The sequence below is a fragment of the Heloderma suspectum genome, chromosome 4 (assembly GCF_057233095.1).
Source record: "Heloderma suspectum isolate Gila_16-S chromosome 4, 16-S_ref, whole genome shotgun sequence".
NCBI classification, from domain to species: Eukaryota; Metazoa; Chordata; class Lepidosauria; order Squamata; family Helodermatidae; genus Heloderma; species Heloderma suspectum.
Genome location: NC_139461.1, coordinates 41,162,265 through 41,183,342, shown reverse-complemented (window position 1 = coordinate 41,183,342; position 21,078 = coordinate 41,162,265). Strand labels below are relative to the sequence as shown.

General features: G+C 41.7%; 1 protein-coding gene across 5 annotated transcripts in view; it reads right to left on the bottom strand.

The window, feature by feature from the left end:
• Positions 1–21,078, bottom strand: part of STK3 (serine/threonine kinase 3) — a 186,009-nt gene that overhangs the window by 39,123 nt on the left and 125,808 nt on the right. Inside the window, exon 12 of one of the 5 annotated variants that reach the window (XM_084849048.1) lies at positions 14,084–14,135. The exons of the other annotated variants lie outside the window; for them this stretch is intronic. Within the exon in view, the coding sequence (XP_084705174.1) occupies positions 14,125–14,135 (11 nt within the window). The 3' untranslated portion in view covers positions 14,084–14,124. Of the gene's footprint in view, positions 1–14,083; positions 14,136–21,078 lie in introns of those variants that run through there. 5 annotated transcript variants of the gene reach the window in all.

The window sequence follows — 21,078 nt, the reverse complement described above, 5'->3', positions numbered from 1 at the left end:
TTGAGTTTCAAACCAGCTTTTGCACTCTCCTCTTTCACCCTCAACAAGAGGCTCTTTAGATCCTCTTCGCTTTCTGCCATTAGAAATCGTGGTATCATCTGCATATCAGAGGTTGTTGATAATTCTCCCAGCAATCTTAATTCCGACCTCTGATTCATCCAACCCGGCATTTCTCATGATGTACTCTGCATATAAGTTAAATAAGCAGGGTGACAATATGCAGCCTTGTCGTACTCCTTTCCCAATTTTGAACCACTCGGTTGTTCCATGTCTGGTTCTTACTGTTGCTTCTTGACCCTCGTACAGGTTTCTCAGGAGACGGGTAAGGTGGTCTGGTACTCCCATCACTTTAAGAATTTGCCACAGTTTGTTGTGATCCACACAATCAAAGGCTTTAGCGTAGTCAATGAAGCAGAAATAGACGTTTTTCTGGAATTCTCTTGCTTTCTCCATGATCCAGCGAATGTTGGTGATTTGATCTCTAGTTCCTCTGCCTCTTCGAAACCCAGCTTGTACTTCCGGTAGTTCTCGGTTCGCATACTGCTGAAGCCTAGCTTGTAGGATTTTGAGCATCACCTTGCTGGCATGTGAAATGAGCGCAATTGTGCGGTAGTTTGAACACTCTTTGGCATTGCCCTTCTTTGGAATTGGAATGTAAATGGATCTTTTCCAGTCTTGCGGCCATTGTTGAGTGTTCCAAATTTGTTGGCATATTGAATGCAGCACTTTAACAGCATCGTCTTTTAGGATTTTAAATAGCTCAGCTGGAAGACTGTCATCTCCGCTAGCTTTGTTGTTACTAATGCTTCCTAAGGCCCACTTGACTTCACTCTCTAGGATGTCCGGCTCAAGTTCAGTGACCGCACTATCATGGCTATCAAGGACATTCAGATCTTTCCTGTATAGTTCTTCTGTGCATTCTTTCCACCTCTTCTTAATCTCATCTGCTTCTGTGAGGTCCCTGCCTTCTTTGTCCTTCATCATGCCCGTCTTTGCACAAAACGTTCCCTTGAGATCTCCAATTTTCTTGAAGAGATCTCTAGTCTTTCCCATTCTGTTGTTTTCCTCGATTTCTTTGCATTGTTCATTTAAGAAGGCCTTCTTGTCTCTCCTTACTATTCTCTGGAACTCTGCATTCAGTTGGGTATATCTTCCCCTTTCTCCCTTCCTTTTCGCTTCCCTTCTTTCCTCAGCTACTTGTAAAGCCTCATCAGACAGCCACTTGGCTTTCTTGCATTTCTTTTTCTTTGGGACGGATTTCGTTGCTGCCTCCTGAACAATGTTACGGACCTCCGTCCATAGTTCCTCAGGCACTCTGTCTATCAGGTCTAATCCCTGAAATCTATTCCTCACCTCCACTGTGTATTCATAAGGGATATGATTTAGGTCATACCTGAATGGTTTAGTGGTTTTCCCTACGTTCTTCAATTTAAGCCAAAATTTTGCAACAAGAAGCTCATGATCTGAGCCACAGTCAGCTCCAGGTCTTGTTTTGACTGACTGTATGGAGCTTCTCCATCTTTGGCTGCAAAGGACATAATCTGATTTCGATACTGACCATCTGGTGATGTCCATGTGTAGAGTCGTCTCTTGTGCTGTTGGAAAAGAGTGTTTGCTATGATCAGCGTGTTCTCTTGGCAAAACTCTATTAGCTTTTGTCCTGCTTTATTTTGTACACCAAGGCCATGCCTGCCTGTTATCCCGGTGATTTCTTGACTTCCTACTTTAGCATTCCAATCCCCTATGATGAAGAGGACATCTTTGTTTGGTGTTAGTTCTAGAAGGTGTTGTAGGTCTTCATAGAACCGATCAACCTCAGCTTCTTCGGCATCAGTGGTTGGGGCACAGACCTGAATTACTGTGATGTTGAATGGTTTGCCTTGGATTCATACTGAGATCATTCTATCATTTTTAAGATTGTACCCCAGTACTGCTTTTCCCACCCTTTTGTTGACTATGAGTCCTACTCCATTTCTTCTAAGGGATTCTTGCCCACAATAGTAGATATGATGGTCACCTGAATTAAATTCGCCCATGCCTGTCCATTTTAGTTCGCTGATTCCCAAGATGTCGATGTTCAGTCTTGCCATCTCATGTTTGACCACCTCCAGCTTACCTTGATTAATCGATCTGACATTCCAGGTTCCTAAACAATATTGTTTTTTTACAGCATCGGATTTTCTTTTCACCACCAGACACATCCACAGCTGAGTGTCCTTTTGGCTTTGGCCCAGGCGCGTCACTCTTTCTGGCGCTACTTGGAAATACCCTCTGCTCTTCCCCAGTAGTATATTGGACACCTTCCGACCTGAGGGGCTCATCTTCCGGCGTCATCTCTTTTAGCCTTGTGATACTTTCCATGGAGTTTTCTTGGCAAGAATACTGGAGTGGGTTGCCATTTCCTTCTCCAGTGGACCACATTTTGTCAGAACTCTCTGCCATGACCTGTCCGTCTTGGGTGGCCCTGCACGGCATAGCTTATGGCTTCACTGAGTTACGCAAGCCCTTTCGCCACAACAAGGCAGTGATCCACGAAGGGGAAAATCAGCATACTTTACCTCAAAAACAACCAAGCACTCCCCCCTCCTACCCAAAAAGTAAGTTTTCAGACCTTTCTTAAACACCTCCAAACTCTCAGTTAACCGTAATGGTAAGTGGAGGGAGTCCCACAGCTGCAGAACAAGGTTGGAATGCACAATAACGAGACACCGCAATCCGTGAAGTAGAGTGGGTCAGAAGAGCCTGGCCCATGGATCTAGTGGCCTGACCTGAGACATACCAGGGCAAAAGAGAGGATAAATAGGCTGGGTAATGCAACCTTGGGGTCTTAAAGGCCGGGATCAAAATCTTGTAAAGGGCCCTGGCCTTCAATGGAAGCCAGTGCAAGGCCCTATGATAACAAGTAATATGAACAAAATGGGGGAGGTCCAGAACAATCCTGACAACATTGTTCTGAGCCAGAATTAAAGGACAGTGAGAGGAAATAGGGAGGCCTGCTAAAAGACTATTACAATAGATGTGAACCAACTAAGGACCGAACCAGACAGGAACCTGCGGATCTGGCAGATATTCATTAAATAGAAATGACAAGTCCTCGCTGTGCTCTCAGTAAAGGAGCACAGCGAGAGACAATCATCCATCAGGACCCCCAGGACCCTGGCAATGGGGACTGGGACAAGCTGAGTACCTTGAAGGTGGCGGGGGGGGGGAGAAAACGGGGAAGGACAATCAGGGCAGAAGATCAAAATTTCAGTTTTATCCATGTTCAGCTTGAGGGAGTGGGCAGACATCCACAAAGAAATCTCTAGTAAACCATCTCCCACCAATGCCCACTCTCTTTCCCCAAGCTGGTCAAAAGACTGATAAACCTGGGTATCATCAGCATACATATGATGCTGAAAACTACAATCAGAGATAAGGGAACCTAAGGGAAGGGTATAACGAGAGAAAAGGAGAGGTCTAAGGACAGACCCTTGAGACACCCCAACTGTGAACAATAAGGGGTCTGTAACAATACCGGGGGGGGGGGGGACTGAGAAAGAACAATTTGGCAGAAAAGAAGTAAATCAGGAAAGAGCGACGCTCACAATGCCCAGAGAGGCTAATCAGACCAAAAGTATCCCATGGTCCAAAGTATCAAATGCTGCTGAAAGATCCAGCACCACCAGCACAAATGTTCGGCACTAGGCCTTGGCCACAAGAACATCATTCGACACACGAGATAACACCGTTTCTGTTGAGTGACCAACCCGAAACCCTGACTAAAAAGGGGCAATAACATTATGAAGAACTAGATAAGGTGCCAACTGAGAGAGGACCACTCTTTCCAGGATTTTAAATAGAAAAGTTAGAAGTGAGACAAGATAGTGTGCACAAACAGAAGGGTCTAAAGAAGGTTTCTTCAATGAGGGACAAAGCAGAGCATGCTTAAGAGAAATAGGGAAGCTACCAGTGGAAAGAGAGCAATTCACTAGACGAATCAAAAAAGTCAGAAGAGGACAAAGAATAGTGTAGAGAGATGAAGGAAAAGGGTCAGAAGAACAGGTAATAAGTGGGGAGGAAAGGATGATATGGGAAACTTGATCCTCAGTAACCTCAGTGAACTCAAAGCCACCTGGAGGTTAAGAAACAGGAAGGAGAGAAGGAGGAGAATCGCCAGCTGGAAAAGGGGCAGATATCATTGCCACCTTATTCACAAAAATTGCCACGTTATTCACTTGTGTTCTGCTTGCGGGTTCCTGGTCAACAGTGGGTTCCTGGCCACTATGTGAACAGAATGCTGGACTAGATGGACCCTTGGTCTGATCCAGCATGACTTCTTATGTTCTTGTACACTTAGTACCACAGCATACTGTTGGTTCACACATACCAAAGGACGATTTTGACTGTGAAAATGACCATGGGATCAATCCAACACAAGTGGACTTTTGCTTGTGCAATGAAAATTGCCCCTTGCTCTCCTCCTCACTGCAACCCCCATGCACCCTTTAAATCTGCCCCACAGGAGCAGTCTTGGGGGTCACACAGGGGGAAGCGGGGGGGGGGAAATCTAGCAGTTTCCATTCTGCTGGGAGATGGCAAGCACTGGATCCAACCCATAAATTAGTCTGAGGACCAAACTAGATATTATACACAAATGCATGTGTCTTTGAAAAAACTTAAGAGTTTTTTTTAGTGTTTTGTTTTTAACAAAGTCTATAATTAAAAACATCACTGTCCCTTTTGATTACAGAACAAGACAAACAAAACAATAGAGCGATATGGAGGACTTGGGAGAAGAAAAATAAGCCACGAGTGTTAACAAAAGACAACTGAGTCCTAAAATATTAAAAAGCAAGCTTGCAAATGCATCTTTTTAAAACCCAATAGCTGCTTCTTTATGGAAAAGCATAATCAGGAAGGTGAGATTTAAAATAGAGAAGCAATAGAGGGAATGTGAATGCTATCCTTCCCCCACCTGCTCTGAGAATTGAAACAGCCCTCTACCACTTCTCCATGCTGAATTCCCCCATCCCAAAGCTACGTTTCCGTAAACAATATGTTTGCATGTAACATCAAGTTTAGCCTAAATTCTCAGTGAAATCAAGTCTCAGTGAAATTGACTTGAAGTAATGTATTTACAATTGAAATATCAGTCTACCATGCCAAGCCAAGAGGCTGGCACATTTACACTATTGCCAGTTTCTAAAGTGAAGTGATCGAGACAGTGATGTGGTTTTGGAGTCGTATCCTTCTACCATAAAAAGTCCTCCTACTGTCTGTCTAAACAAGGAGTATAGAACTTTGGATGAACTGCTTCACATCATCCACCTCTTTTTCACCATCAATGAGCCCTCTTTTTAAAACCAACCAAGTTTATCTTAGCACCTAAAGTTGCTCGCTTTCTGTGTGAGTGTGTGTGCACGCACACCCTTTCATAAGGAAAAATCCTGGGAGCCTGGAAGTTGAATAGACAAGCCTAGACCAAGAGAACATGGCAACTCACCCAACAGCCACCACAGAAAGATAAAAGGTGCTCTTTACAGTAGGATATTCAGTACAGTAACTAGTTAAAAGTCTGCTATTCAGACAGCTCTCATAGTTTTGCTCTTCAGCCAAATACAGCATCTTTTGGCCTGGCTATTTTGTATGCACAAATTGACAATTTAAAATTTACAGATATATTATTGTTGTTAATTTCAACTGGTGTTGTCTTTATATTGGAGGCCACTTCAGGGATATTTTTTATTGTAGAGGAAGGTAATTTATATATATTTAGATACACAAGATGGATATACACAAGTATGTGGGAGAGTGTGTGTGTGTGTGTGTGTACATGCGCAATATAGATATAGCTAAGAGAGCACTCCTATGGCCCCTAGACAGTGTCTGGGGGGCCATAGGCTAGTTCGGATGCCTGGATCCAAGGTCAGCACTCCAGACTTGGGCCCAGGAGTCCGAGCTCCCTGCCCCTCCCACTCATAGCCAGTGTGGAGAGAACCATGTAGGCTGCCTCTCCAAGGTCACAAAAGCAACCTTGGAGGGAAGGTAATGGAGGTGGTCCTGGGGGGCGGGGGCGAGATGACTGGGAGGCCAGCTTATAAGGAATCAGCTGGCCTCCCCAGCCTCCTTCCCGACACCTCGGATAGATGGGCAAAAAAGCCAATCTAGCTAAAATGCAGAACAGGAGGAGCACAGAGGTGAATATCGCCTGCGTTGCGCCTCACTCACTTCATTGGATGGCCATTAGCCTCCGAGTTCAGAGGACTGCGCTCTAAAAATACAAAGATTGACATATTCTTGTTTCAACCTTTGTGGCACCTTGCTGGGCCAGAACAGAGATGTAAAATTTCTGAAAATGTTGACGCCGGGGGGGGGGGGTCGTTTTGGGGGGATTTATTTGGGAAAACCCAGAAATTTAGGGGAAAGCTCACTGGGAAAAAAATCCAAGTTTTTTTTTTCCAGGCCCTCACATTTTTAGGTTAGGGGAATAAGTCCATGACAGATTACAAAGCAGTGCCTTTTGGGTTCTGGAGGCAATGGAGTCAATAGAAAATCTTGCTGTTTGTTCCAGTGGCTGACTCATGTGGGCGGGCTGAGCCTGTGTTTGACTCTACTGGGGACAGAAGCTGCACACAGAAGTTTGTAAAGAACAAGCTTTTCAGCTGCTACTGCCAAGTCACAACATGATCTGCCATGGCCCACTCCAGCTTCTTCAGTTTAACATAATCTGTGTGAAGATGGTTATGGGAGAGGTACACAACTCCGAAGTCTGCAAGTGAAATGATGCACTGGGACTGAGCTTAACAACCCAACTCCCCAATATGCTTTTATGAGAGTTCAAGCATGTGAACTAGATGAAATGAAGATACTGACTTTTGCTGAACACACACCAGCTTAACTGAAAATAACCAATCCCAAATTCTGAGTTTTAACACAAAGAGATTTTGCCAACTGGCCTAGAGGCCAAAACCCGGCCATGCCATTTAGCTGGCAATGCTATTTAAGAGGTACAGCAACTGTAAGTAAGCAGCACAATCTTATCCATCCAGAACTGTGTTATTGGGCCTCTGGCAGTAAGAGTAATGAACTATTAGTAGTAGCTGAATAGCTGATGCATTAAAACACTTTGTAGGATGGAGGAGTGGGATAAATATTCATGTCATTGGAGGAAATGAGAGTACCAATGATCCACTTATCTGTGTAACTGTGCAACTTCAGTGTATTTATGGAGGTCAACTTTGTCAGCATCTCATACGAAAAAACAGAAATATGTTTTTATCCAGTAATTTGAATTTCACAGCAAATGTGTTGGGAATAGTTTTAAGATTAGAACTGCTTGGCTTTTTCTCATGGGAACGGTATAATGAGTTTGCTTTAGTGTGTTTCAGGGTCCTTTGAGGAAAAGATTTATTTTGCATTCCAGATAGCTAAATAAGTTTTAGAGAACACTGAGTGATACCACATTTTAAAAATGAGCTATGTAATAATATTAGAATTAATATTGGTGTTACTGGTATTTGTTATGACACATTCCACAATGTAAGGAAAAGCCTTATGTACCTTATAAAAGAACAAGGAATGTACATGATTGGAAATAACAGTAAAACAGTTTTTACTGCCCAGATCATGGACATTGTTATATCAGGCAAACCTAGGCATGTGCCCCAGATTTTTTTGAGCTGTGACCCAGATCTTCTGAGATCCCCCAGTGCCATCATCTGCCTTAGTACAAGCCTGCTTCTTCCCTCTTAAGCTCAGCAGCCTTGCAGTTACTAGTAGACCTTAGGACTCACTCCCTTAGCAGACCTATAGGGATCATTGCATGAAAACATCAGCCTTTTAAACTAGAGGGGAGACTGCCACCTTTCTTTCCACAGCCTGCTCATTGTTTGGAAGCGCTCCCTGTGAAATACTGGTAATACTGGTATTTCACACAGCATCTGATTTTACTGCCCCGAACTTGGAACCTTCGGCTTCTGCAGATGTTCAGCACCTTCAGCACAGCAAAAGATTTAATCAGCCTCCACAAACTTCTTTCTCCCCTTCCACTTTAATTTCTCCCAAACAGTTGCAGGAGAGTTGGGATTATGTGATATCATGATCCAGAAAGTGCTGGGGCTTTTAAATAGGTGTTATAGTTTTAGAAAAGCAAGCTGCTTCACTTCATATAGTTAATTTAAGTACGTGCAATTCTCACACACCCTCCAAAATTCCTCTGAAGTGCTATCCCTCTGAAAGGAGCCACTTGGCTTGGGGAATTCTCTCTCCCCCCACTCCATTACCAATCCCCATTCTACTTTTCCTCTTCTTCCCTCCCCTAGGGTGGTGGGCAAGGGAAGTTCTGAATTGCATTTGACTTTATACAAACAGGATTTGTTTTTTCTCTTTCAACTCCTCACCAAGGCGTTTGAGAAAAGTAGGTTCACATGGTTGTAGAGGAAGGAATCCAGGGCTTTGTTTGTCAGTTGCTATTATCCAGTAATAGGAAGGGCCATAGCTCAGTGTTAGAGCACATACTTGGCATGCAGAAAGTCCCAGGTTCAATCCCCAGCATCTCCAAGTACGGCTAAGAAAGAATCCTGCCTGAAACCCTGGAGAGCTGCTGCCAATCAATGTCCACAATACTGGGCTAAATGGACCAACACTCTGACTCAGTATAAGGCAGCTTCCTATGTTCCTATGCACAGAAAGCTTTAATAAAAATAAGAGGGGTTTTTTTGTGGGTGGAGGGGAGATAAATACTCCTCACTTATACAATCCTATGTATGTCTACTCAGAAGTAAGTCCTATTGGACTTACTCCCAGGAAAATGGGACTTACTCCCAGGAAAATGTTCATGGGATTCCAGCACAAGTTAATTTTGCGGGGAGGTTTGCAGCCTGATCTTCTGCATGTTTACCCAGAAAAAAGTCCTGAGTTGTGAGCGTGGTACTGCAGGTTTAATAAACTGCCCACCCAGTTCCATTCCACTGAATTGACTACCGTTTCAGCCCAATCCTATGCATGTTTTGCCATTTGTGTTTTTTTAAATTTTTGCTTGGAATTTCGCTTCAGTGGTGAGGGAAATACACTTAGTACATGCTCACAGTTTCTTCATAGCTTAGCACTAGTTTTGAAAATAGACTCATTACAGAATCCTGTCTTGTCTTGGCACAAATTAAGTAATGGGGAGGAGAAAACCATGAGAGCTTGCACATAACAAGGAGGAGGTAGAGGAGAGTTGCACAAAACAAAAACAAAGCATCTGTTTTTATGAAGGCTTGCAGAGGATGAAAGAATGAGGAATTGTTGTGTGGAGGGGAACAGGAGGCTGTAAGTTCTCAGTGGAGAGAGAAAAGCATTCTGCCTATGTTCAGAAGCACTCTTTATTTCACTGCTAACATTGGTGAAATGTAGATAAGTTCTAGTAATTCTAAATTTGCATGCCTATCTCTATTATCTATCTGTCTATAATATTAGAGATGTGCACTGAATTCAGACAAAGTCTGAAGCCGAACCAGGATTGGACAGACTTTATGTCTTGAAATAACATATTTTGGTTTAGTTTCTCTAAACACTGCAGGAGGGAGGGAGTGTCACTGAGTGACCAAACAAGTTCACCTTCTAATCCTAGGGCATATTTTACTGTGGGCTCCAATCTCTATGCTTTGAGGGGGACAAGAATGGGACCATGAGATGGCAATTCTTCCAGTGCCACTAAGCTTCAGTATGAAAAAGCTTTAAACTGGATTTTAAACACTATAGTTCCATAGACCTTGCTCCTATCCTTCTGAAACATTGCTGGTTTCTTACTTAGGCATACTTCTAGGCTGTCTGTAATTTTCAGAACAATGGCCCACAAAGAACATAGGAAGGTAAGTAGGTCCTCTTTTGGAGATTCTCAAAATGTCAACGCTGCTCTTGCACAACAAACTCTGTGGCTATCATTCTGCAATTTGGCAGACATGATCCCCTCAGATGGAACAACTAATCCTCAAATTTTCATCCAATTCTGCTAAGAAATAAAAACATTAGTGGCAGTTCCCATTAAAAGAAAAGCAAAATATGAAGGCACATAGCACAAATAACCCTGCACCTATTTTTCTGACGTAGGGCAGGTGTAACGTTTTCTGAAGTGCCAAAGTGGGGTCCTGTGCCTGGGATCTTTTAAGTACTAGCAATGCCCCTGGCCTGGATCATGTCCTTCTAAAAGCAAATTTCCTTGTGACCCTTTCAAATATTTATTCATTGTATGAAACTAAAACAGGTGCTGATGGGAGGGAATATGTCCTCAGAGACTTTACTACATGTAATATCAAATAGTTGTTTATGCTATACAATGCCTTGATAAGAAACATACAGGGAGAGCAATCAGACATCACTGGAAAACACAATGATAACGCTAACCATCACAATGTGGGAGATCCACTAGCGCAACACTGGGTAGTTAAATCCCATAGTGTAAGATTTCAGTTTGGGTGTTATAATAATGCTTAAAAATAGACAGTTATCTTAGAAAAGTCTGGTGGGTTTTAAGAATGGGCTCAATTAATCTCTTTAACTTTCTGCAGTATTGTGAGCCTACAGCAGCTTTCCATGAGAGAACGGTTACCTATTTGTTGGTACCATTGATTTGAGCCCTCAGATCCAGTGGGAGATGCAACTCCCACCTTCCCCTCACTCTTCTGCTTTTTGAAAGCTTGCGTTTTCTTAACATGTAAGTAAGTCTTCCTCCTAGCTTTTTTACTTTTCTAGGTACGTATGACATCTATTTTGCTGGGTAGTTTTCTAATGTCTTTAATTATACTTGAACTTTACTCTCAAAATAAGCCTAGGGGTGGGAGGAAAGTAAAATACTACCCATTCTCTAACAGCATTGTACGGAGTATGAGCCTACAGATGCTTTTCATTATAGCAGAATGAGGAGGTACCAGCTCTATAGGTATAAGCTCAGTCCATTTAAGTCTGTAGTTTCAGTGTAGAGCAAAAATCTTTTTTTATTCTTATTCTTCTCCTTCTTAAAGCGTGTATTTCTTAGTATACAGCAGGTCTTCCTTCTAGTTTCATTAGTTATGTATTAGATCTGTTTTGCAGGGTAGCTTTCTAGTGCTTTTTAGTTACAGGTGACAGTCTCAAAATAGACCTTGGAAAAAAGTAAAACAACCCCCATGAGGGGGAAGGGGGAGAGAGTGTTCCAGATACGTAGAGACCAAGACTTCTTTTACATCAGACAACTGCCTTCTCTGCCACTGTCTTTCTTTTAAAGGGGAATTTAACATTCACAGATATTTACTGAATCAAGAGGAATGTGATTTCTCTAGAAGGGTTCCTGTTATTATTTCCTTTAAATAGTAGACATATATTAAAATTTAACAAACTATGGCATATTCAGCACATAATACACACTTAACTAACCTCCCAGCCAGATCATGTGTCTAAATTATTTTCTGTTACGTATTTGCCCAGTGTAGGATTATCTGTAGCTTGAAATGAGTTGGGCTTTTAGAACTGTCTGCTTTCGAACATTAAATAAATCTGCACCTTTTGTAATTATTCTTGTGGTGCCTTCTAATGGCACCACAAGAATAATTACCCATCTTCCCATCTTATCCTCACAAAAACCTGGCGGAAGAGGCCAAGGGCAAAATCAAGATCAACAGTGGCTGAGTGGGCATTTGAACCCAAGTCTTCCCACAAGTCCAACAGTCTAGACCTAATTCTGCATACACATTATACTCAGATCACTACTGCAGTTGTAAAAGTTAAGATACATGCCTTTAACAGCTAATACAGCACATTATTAAAACAGTATGCTTTACTGTATTATTTAAAGCAGAGTAGTCAACCTGCCTCCCTCCAGCTCCCTTTATCCTTGAACATCTGAACTGCACCAAGTTGCCTACTCTCAATTTAAACCCTGCACATGTAAAACTCTACACAGCCTTAACTGATTACAGTGAAATGCTGAAAGTCCTATTAAGTTAGCTGGATATGTTTTCAGGAAACAATGCCCTATAAAGAGAGCCAGAGAAAAGTTGTAACACATATTAAGTGATACTCATACCAGGTAGTAAAGGGGAAGGAGGCACAAAGTTGCTACCATCAATGACAAAGCTTTGGTTGAACAAATAAATGTAGCCTCAACATCAACAAAGTCACATGGCAAGAACAATAGATAAACGCAAAGTTCAAATTTATTCAGACTGCACTCATGCCCAGTTACCTGTGTAATTCCCAAGTCAATGAAATTCATATCTCTGCAATGATTTGAAATGAAGCTTAAAATTATAACAGTTATTAATGTAACAGTGTGTTTAGCACATGTTGTTTACTCAAGTGATAAACTACATCAAAATTAAACAGGGGGCGCGTACTACATTATAATTTCCATATCAAAGTTACATTCAATTATATCAGTTTTAAAAATTACTTTACATTTACCTAGTACATTCATAGAACTTAAAGAAAATCTGATGGCAGCAGTTGATCCAAAAGTATATTCAAATGCTACATGAAGGTACTTTTTAATAAACTGATACAATAATTATTACTCTATTTGCTGCACAGTTGGACTCTACATGCCCTGCAATTTAAGTTTCGGAAGAGAGATAAGAACATAGTTTTACAGGTATGTTTGTAAAACTCTGTGAGTGGTTTAATTTAAAAGCCATGGGCAGCAACTTCAAGCAATCCTTGACCATGCAAAATGTATTATAAATAGTTCCATGTGCAACGCTCGTTTGGAAGCTCACTAGAGACGAATAATGACCTTGTATTTTGTTCTCATTTACTCTGAATTAGCCAAGCCTTCTGTTTCCAATACACCTGGCATGGTTTAATTACAGCAAACAAAACATCATTTAAACAAAAAGGTGACCTTGAACGTAATCTATCAAAACACCAGTTAGCTTTAAAAGTTCGCAGGTTTTAACAAACTGCCAAGACATGCAAGAGCAATTTTCCTTATATGTTCATACATCTTTTAAAGCAACAGATTTATCACATTTAAGAAACATCTGTATACACTTTCTGAAACTACAAGAGTTTCTTCATTATTAATTCAAATCCTTAGAATGCAATAGCCGTATGTGTAAATATTAAGCTCATACTAAATACAGTTCAAAATGTTGTAGAGTGATGGTTTATTGACCTTGGTAACCACTTAAATAGCTTTAGGGGTTAAAAAAAAACATTGGCTGTCATGACCCTTCCATACATGCACGCGCATGCACGCACACACACACACACACACACACACTCTGGTACCCCTGTTCTAGGAAACCCTGTCCCCCTAAGAGGCATTAAAACTTAAAGCAGGTAACCAAATTATTTTGGAAATGAAACTCTGTTGGCTCAATGCACAAACAACAAACAGTGATGTCAACAATGTATACAGCCCTATCCAAAAACAAATAAAACTGATTCCTGATGAAAGCTTTGGATCTGGAGCCTAGACAATGGAAGACACAACAGGCGTTAGAGAAGTAAAGGGTGGTGTTATAACAATGGGGTTATACTGTTTAAGGATGAGTGTATATGAACAAAGGTGAACACTTCTGAAATAATTACCTAACTTCAGTATTGCTCACATTCAGAAATACCTCAAAGTATCATGGCAACCCATGTTGAACTGCTTATATGCACCTACTAGCACACACAGAATTATGGTACATGCAGCAAAACAATTATGATGGCATGTTCCAGTCTTAATTCTGCATGTTCTGACAGATGTGTTTGGGAGTAATCCATATACTGCAAGTTTAAAGGCAGATGGTAGAATATGCAGCAGCATATCTGAAAGTATGTTCAAAAGCAATGTAAGGGAACCTTGGTTTTCTAAGGAGCTGAGGGCAATGAAACACCTGGGCAGATGGCTAGAGCAACAGTGGGGGAAGATTCAGGAAGAATCCAATTGATTCTTCAGTTACTTGACTCTTCAGAGACCATGTTGATTCTTCAGTTACTTGACTCTTTAGAGACCATGTTGATTCTTCAGTTACTTGACTCTTCAGAGACCATGTTAAGGCCTACTCTGTGGTGGTGATGGCAGGGAAGAGGTTGCACTTCTGACACCACAGCATCAACACAGTGTTGTCCAGTGGGTTGTTCAGGTGGTGAAGGAGTTGTTACATTCTGGAGCCCAGAGTAGTGGGAGGGGAATCCTCAGTGACCTACTGTGATGAGTTATCAACAAACATTTGCAGATAAAGTCACTTGCATCCGTTCCATCTTAGTCTCTGCATTAAAAGCATGCTCTGTACTAGTGCATACACACCAATGCCTACCCTTGGCCTATGAGGTTTCTCAGGGCTCTACTTTATCCCCTATGCTTTTTAACATCTGCATGAAGCTACTGCGAGAGATAATCTGGAGCTTTGAATCTGGAGATAATCTGGAGCCATCAATATGCTGATGACACTTAGTTATATTGTTCTTTGTTACCTGATTCCAAGGAAGCAATCAACACCCTTGAATATTGCCTAAGTTTTATAATAGTTTGGATCAGGGTGAACAAGTTGAAATTAAATCCAGAAAAGACAGAGGTGCTGGTGACTGGAAGACTGCCTGGCTTGGAGACTGGGATTCCACCAGTTCTGTTCAAAAACAGACCAGGGGGTGGGGGGATGTAACCCTATAGATTCTTCTGTATCTCTCAACAGCTTTCAGTACCATTGGCCATGGTATCATTCTGGATTATCTGGCTAGGTTGGGGACTGGAAGCACTGTTTTGTACTGCTGCTTACTGTTTGTTGGTTTTGTGATTGTTTTCATATGCTGTATTGTTTATGGAACGGCTTTTTATTAATTTATGTGTGTATGCTGCCCTGACAGCTTTCTAAGATGATGTGACAGAGTACACATTTTCAAAAGAAATCAGATATTTTAAATAAACCACCTTGCTTTAAGAACACGGGAAGCTCACTTAAACCAGGTCAAACTATTTGTCCATCTAACCTAGTATTGTCAACTCTGACTGGCAGTAGTTCTCCAGGGCCTGAGGCAGAGGTCTTTCCCTTCATCGACTACCTGATCTTTTAAACTAGAAATCCAAGGAACTGAACCCGGGATCTTCAATTCCCAATTTACAAAGCATGTGCTCTACCACTGAGATAAGGTCCTGTGCCACCTCTCCCCACTGCTTTGACACTGGGAGCTGATCCCAGCCCTGTGGCAAAGCAGCAGCAACCTTTGGTACTGAAATTCCACCACTGGAGAGAAGTCCTATGTAGCACAGAAGTGTTAAGCAAGGCAATTTGAGTGATAAGGAGGGAAAGAGAAGATGACAGAGCCACCAGTTCCTTGCACTCATTGGAAGTGACACCAGAATGGGTCCTAGCAATAGCGCAGTAAATGCCAGCCCAGGAGCTATTGCATGAGTTTGCTCCCTTTTTAGAAAAAATGACAAATGGAAAAGAGTTGTCTGCGTCTGTCATGCCAGTCTTGCAAGGATCCTGTGGTTACAGCAAAGCCTCTTTAAACAGAACTCAAAAGAATATATTTTTTAAAGGTTTGAACAAACTTAAATACTTTATCACACACAATTTGCATATTCATTTCTCAAGGACTGACAGAAAAGGTGGGGGTGGATTTAATACTATAAATCCATGCTCTTTGTATTTTAGTGGAATTAAATATTCACACATCATAAAGAGGAACAGAAATTACCCAATTTCATCAGTTTCATCTGATCAAGTAGACTCTAGTTCACAAATGTTTATGCCATAATTAACATGGTAGCCTTTAAAGTACTAGAAGACTCTTTGGTGCTGTAGAGCCATCAAGGAATAGTATTGTGAAATCAAGAAGAAAGGACTAGCTGCTAGCCAAATGCTCTTGAGTAGTTCACAAGCAGGGCATGACAGAGACAGTCACCCCTTTCTGTTTACCCCTAGCATCCAGGGTTTACTGCCTCTGAATATGAAAGTCGCTATCATGCCTAGTAGTCACTGCCGGATCTATTTTTATGAATCTGTCTAATCTTTTCAAACAAAAACACACATGCTCCTCTGCTATGCTAGCCACCATCATAGTCTTTCTACTATGTAAAGCAAATAGCCATCATCACCTGCTCTGCCTGCTGCTGCTTCACCAAGCTGGGGCTGGGTCCCTCCTCCCTGACCTTACAGAGGTCATTGGAACCAACTGCGTTGTGAGCAGAAGAGGAAGTGAACTATCACCACCTCTTTAAATAGTCCACTATTTAAATGGCATATTGACTTGATATAAGCTGTTCTTGGAGCCTTGTCAGCTGAAAAGTGGGATAAAAATGCTTCAAATAAAGAATAAATAATTAATTAGGTGGGAGAGAATTAACCTAATAAGTCTCTTACTTCCAACTTATTTCTATTATTATAATACTGAAATTAAAAGATACTAATGGTGCTCTTTAAAAATGCTATGAAAAATCTAAATCATAATTGTTCCAGCCCCTTAACTATGTGGTCTTTATTACTGCTGCATAGAAGTCATTGATGCTGGCATAGACTAGTTGGTTTATTCTGCATATACGTATTTGGCTCCAAGTAATACTTTGAACTGCAAAGTCTAAAATGCAAGCTAAATTATTAGCGACAGTTTCAAGGCAGCTCACAAATCTTGCTATTCCAAGAATCACCAGCAGCTGCCAACCTCAAACAGTTCCCAGGAGCAGCTGGAGAGGGGCTTAGTATCTACAGAACTCCTGGGACTATTTGATGTTTACATACTATTGTGCTCCCAGGATTTTGGTTAGCTAGTGCAGCAGATCTGAAGTATTAACATAATCAGTTTATAAACAACCAAGGGTATATTTTCATGGGAAATCTTCCCATATGCCATGTGGCTTGCAGGAATCAGGTACACATCTGGCACATGGTGCCCATTTCCTGGCCAATGCTGCAAACATAGGTGATAGTGTAGAACCAATATGGGTAGCATAAGCTGCACCATCATGGGACAATGTAAGGCACACTTTTCTCCTCCATTATGCCCTAAGTGCTTTGAACACACAAGAAGAGTGATGTATAAATGCTAAGTATTAATGCATCATCTTTGCTGCTGTTTTTAAACTGGACTTCTTGTTGAGTATTGAAGTGCCAATTTGGGAACATAAGATTCTTCTATGCAGATGTTCCTAGGAATAAAACCAAGCCATACAACTCACAGCAGGAAGCTGTGAAAAGTGTTCAGACAAATTGCAGCCAGCTGAGGGTTTCACAAAGTTCCATGTAAAGGGTTCCCTGAAGTTACTTAATTTCCCACCAAAAAGCAGCCTTCAACTTGAATAGTCTCTAACATATCTCAGTTAAATGTTATTAAACTGATTGTGAGTTGGAATTTATTAGCAAATTTTATACAGGGCAACTCAGTGTGAATATTTCACTAAAGCATTACTAATTGCCCCACTGCACGTGCTTACTAGTTACCCATGTTCTGGTAACCTCTCCTCTGGATTAATACATAGGGCTGCCTTTGAAAATAGCCTGGAAATTTCAGCTGGCCCAAAATTTGTTGTTGTTCAGTCGTTCAGTCGTGTCCGACTCTTCGTGACCCCATGGACCATAGCACACCAGGCCTTCCTGTCCTCCACTCTCTCCCGGAGCGTGCTCAAGTTCATATTCATTGCATCGGTAATGCTATCTAGCCATCTCATCCTCTGTCGTCCCCTCCTCCTTTTGCCTTCAGTCTTTCCCAGCATCAGGGTCTTTTCCAGAGAGTTTTCTCTTCGCATCAGGTGGCCAAAATATTTGAGCTTCAGCTTCAGTATCTGTCCTTCCAATGAGCACTCAGGGTTGATTTCCTTTAGGATGGACTGATTTGACCCCCTTGCAGTCCAGGGGACTCGTAAGAGTCTTCTCCAGCACCACAGTTCGAAAGCATCAATTCTTCGGCGCTCAGCCTTCCTTATAGTCAAGCTCTCACAGCCATACATTACTACTGGGAAAACCATAGCTTTGATTAGACGGACCTTTGTCGGCAAGGTGATGTCTCTGCTTCTTACTATGCCGTCCCTCCCAAGGAGCAAGCGTCTTTTAATTTCATGGCTTCAGTCACCGTCCTCGGTGATCTTGGAGCCCAAGAAAATAAAATCTGTCACTGCTTCCATTTCTTCCCCTTCTATATGCCAGGAAGTGATGGGGCCAGATGCCATGATCTTAGTTTTTTTAATGTTGAGTTTCAAACCGGCTTTTGCACTCTCCTCTTTCACCCTCAACAAGAGGTGTGTGATTGCTAACAGGGAATGATCAATATAGACATATCACACCAGTGCTTTGCGATCTGCACTGGCTGCCAGTATTGTTTCTGGGCCCAATTCAAAGTGCTGGTATTAACTTTCAAAATGGCTTAGGCCCAGATTACCCAAAGGATCATATCCCCCATATATACCTGCCTGGACCCTTAAGAGGGCCTTGTCCGGGTGCGCCTGCCAAATGAGGAGAGACAGGTGGCTACTGAGGGCCTTTTCCACTGTGGCACCCTAGCTGTGGAATGCTCTCCCCAGAGAGTCTTGCTTGGCACCTGTGTTGTTTTTTGGCACCAGGTGAAAACTTTCTTATTTTCCCTGGCATTTTAGTCTTTCAGTTTCTAGGGTTTTTTTTTTATCTGTTATTCTATTTTGAAATCTTTACACTGCTGCTGGTTTTTACTTTGGTTTTATACTATAGCTTTAAACATATGTTTTATTGTGCTGTATTTTATGGTTTTAATTGTTGTGAACCACCTAGAGAGCTTTAGCTACTTATTAATTATTTAGCTATTTATTAATTATTATATTAATAATTGGCTATTTATTATTATTTATTAATAACATATAAATGTTATAAATAAATACTATCTCAGTAATCATAAGGTGGGAGGTCACACCAGCTCTGAGTAGATATTTTATTCATTTGTGTTCTGTATAGCAATTGCATTGCTTGGCCTCTTCAGTCCCACTCTGCAACCTTTTCCCCTGCTTTCCCTCTGTCCTCATGTGTGTACTAAGGTACCACTTCATGCATTAGATCCCTGAAATCTTATGCCATAATCAAATACCACATGCCCCTTGGTTGTTTTTGCCACAACAAACAGAGCTACATCTCTGAATAATAAATTCAGTTGATTCAAAAACATTGTGTTGAGTGTTACTGCTACATTAGTCCCCAAAACTGTGACTTGATCACACAGTCAGTATGCTTTGCCTACTAATGATATGGCATTAGTATTTCTTGTTTTAAGTTATGGTACAGGTAATGATACACAGTAGAGAAAAGTGAGGGCAAACGTTGGTAGAAGGAGAGATCATTTGCTGGGGGCCCCCCCAGCAATTTCCCAAAGTACTCCCTACAAATTTTGTAATGTAATGGGTTCCCTGAAGTTCCATTTTATACATATCTTAATAAAAGGAATTATTTTAACATCTAAATGAAACTACTAATTTGTAAGGGGGTTACTGCAAGGTCTTAACAAAACCAACCATAAGCCTGAAAATTGCTCTCTCCTTTGCTTATATTTTTTATTCATAAACCCTTTTCTCTAAAGCAATAAACCAAACTGGATAAGGAACTACCAATAAGTTACTGGGGGATGAGGAGAAGATCACAATCTTCCAAGTTGTGATGCAGCAATAAAGTATTACTGAAAAACACTGTGCTTGTTGGAGTGCAGAGAGACAAGGATCCAAGGTTTGTAACCAACTGTTCCTTCCTCATCCCACCCCTGCACTCCCCCCACAATCTGCTGCAGAGGGTTGAGGGAAAGGCAGGTTGCTTACCTGTAACTGTAGCTCTTCAAGTGATCATCTGTGCATTCATACATAAGGGCTCTGCACCTGGCAGAGCCTCTATTCGGGAAACTTCTATAGCTGAAGGATGTTGTTTTTGGCGGGAACCCTCCCCCACCATCCCACTGTGCATAGCTGAGTGGGTTCCCGACAATCTCCTCAATTCCTTGAGACCGCATACACAGTCTCGGATCCAAGGAAAAAATCCTCGGTGTCAATACCAAAAAGATACCGTCATCGAAGAGGGGATGATGGGCGGGTTGTGTGAATGCACAGATGAACTACAGTTACAGGTAAGCAACCTGCCTTTCTTCTTCGTGGTCTCTGTGCATCACACATATGGGCAATTAATAAGCCAACTTACCAGTGGTGGGTAGGTGTGACATCATAAAAATGCTGACAAAACTGCCCTTCCAAATGTGCAATCCAATCTTGTGTGCACATCCAGTTTCTAGTGCTTCACAAACATAAGACGGTGTAGACCACATCGCAGTTTTACATAGGTCCTGCAAAGGGTTACTGAATGCTGTAGACGTTGACAGCGCTCTTGGCAAGTGTGCTCAAAGCCGAGGCCAAGTGTCTTGACCCATAAGCTGGTATGCTAATTTTATAGTCTGAGTTATCCAAGCAGCCAGTCTTTGGGATGACACAGTAAGCCCTTGTTGGGTCTGCCATAGTAGACAGATAATCTCTGTGATTTTCGGAAAGATTCAGTTCAGGCTTTGTAAAAGGCCAGTGCCTTGCCAACATCAAGGTTATGCAGGCTTCTTTCCAATTCTGAAGAAGGTGATGGGAAAGAGGCTGGAATAATCACCAGCTGATTTATATGGAACTCAGATACCACCTTCGGCAGGAAAGAAATGTCTAGCTGAAGAACAACGTTTTCCTAGTGAAATATAGTAAAAGGACTGTTGATGCGGAGAGCACACAATTCACATGCCCTCCTCACTGAAGTGATGGCTACCAAGAAAACCACTTTCCAAGAAAGTTTACTGTCAATAGTGGCCATCAGTTCAAATGGCTTCGATTTCAAGGCCCACAACACCAAGGAAAGGTACTGGTGTGGCACCATCCTTCTTACAGGTAGAACCAAATTGCAAAGTCCTCGCAATAATTGTTTGGTGAGGGGATGTGTAAACACAGAAGATCCTTGTACCCATCCCCTTGTTACTGATATTGCTGCTGCATATACTCTAATCGACTAATATTTAAGGCCCTTTCTAAACAAATGATGAAGAAAAGACAAAACATCTATAATTGAGCAAGAAAAAGTGGAAAAACCAGTAGATTCCGCAAACTTTCAGAAAGTTGCCCATTTATTATTATAAGGGCGACGGGTAGCTGGTGGCCTGTCAGCATCCAATATCTGCTGAACC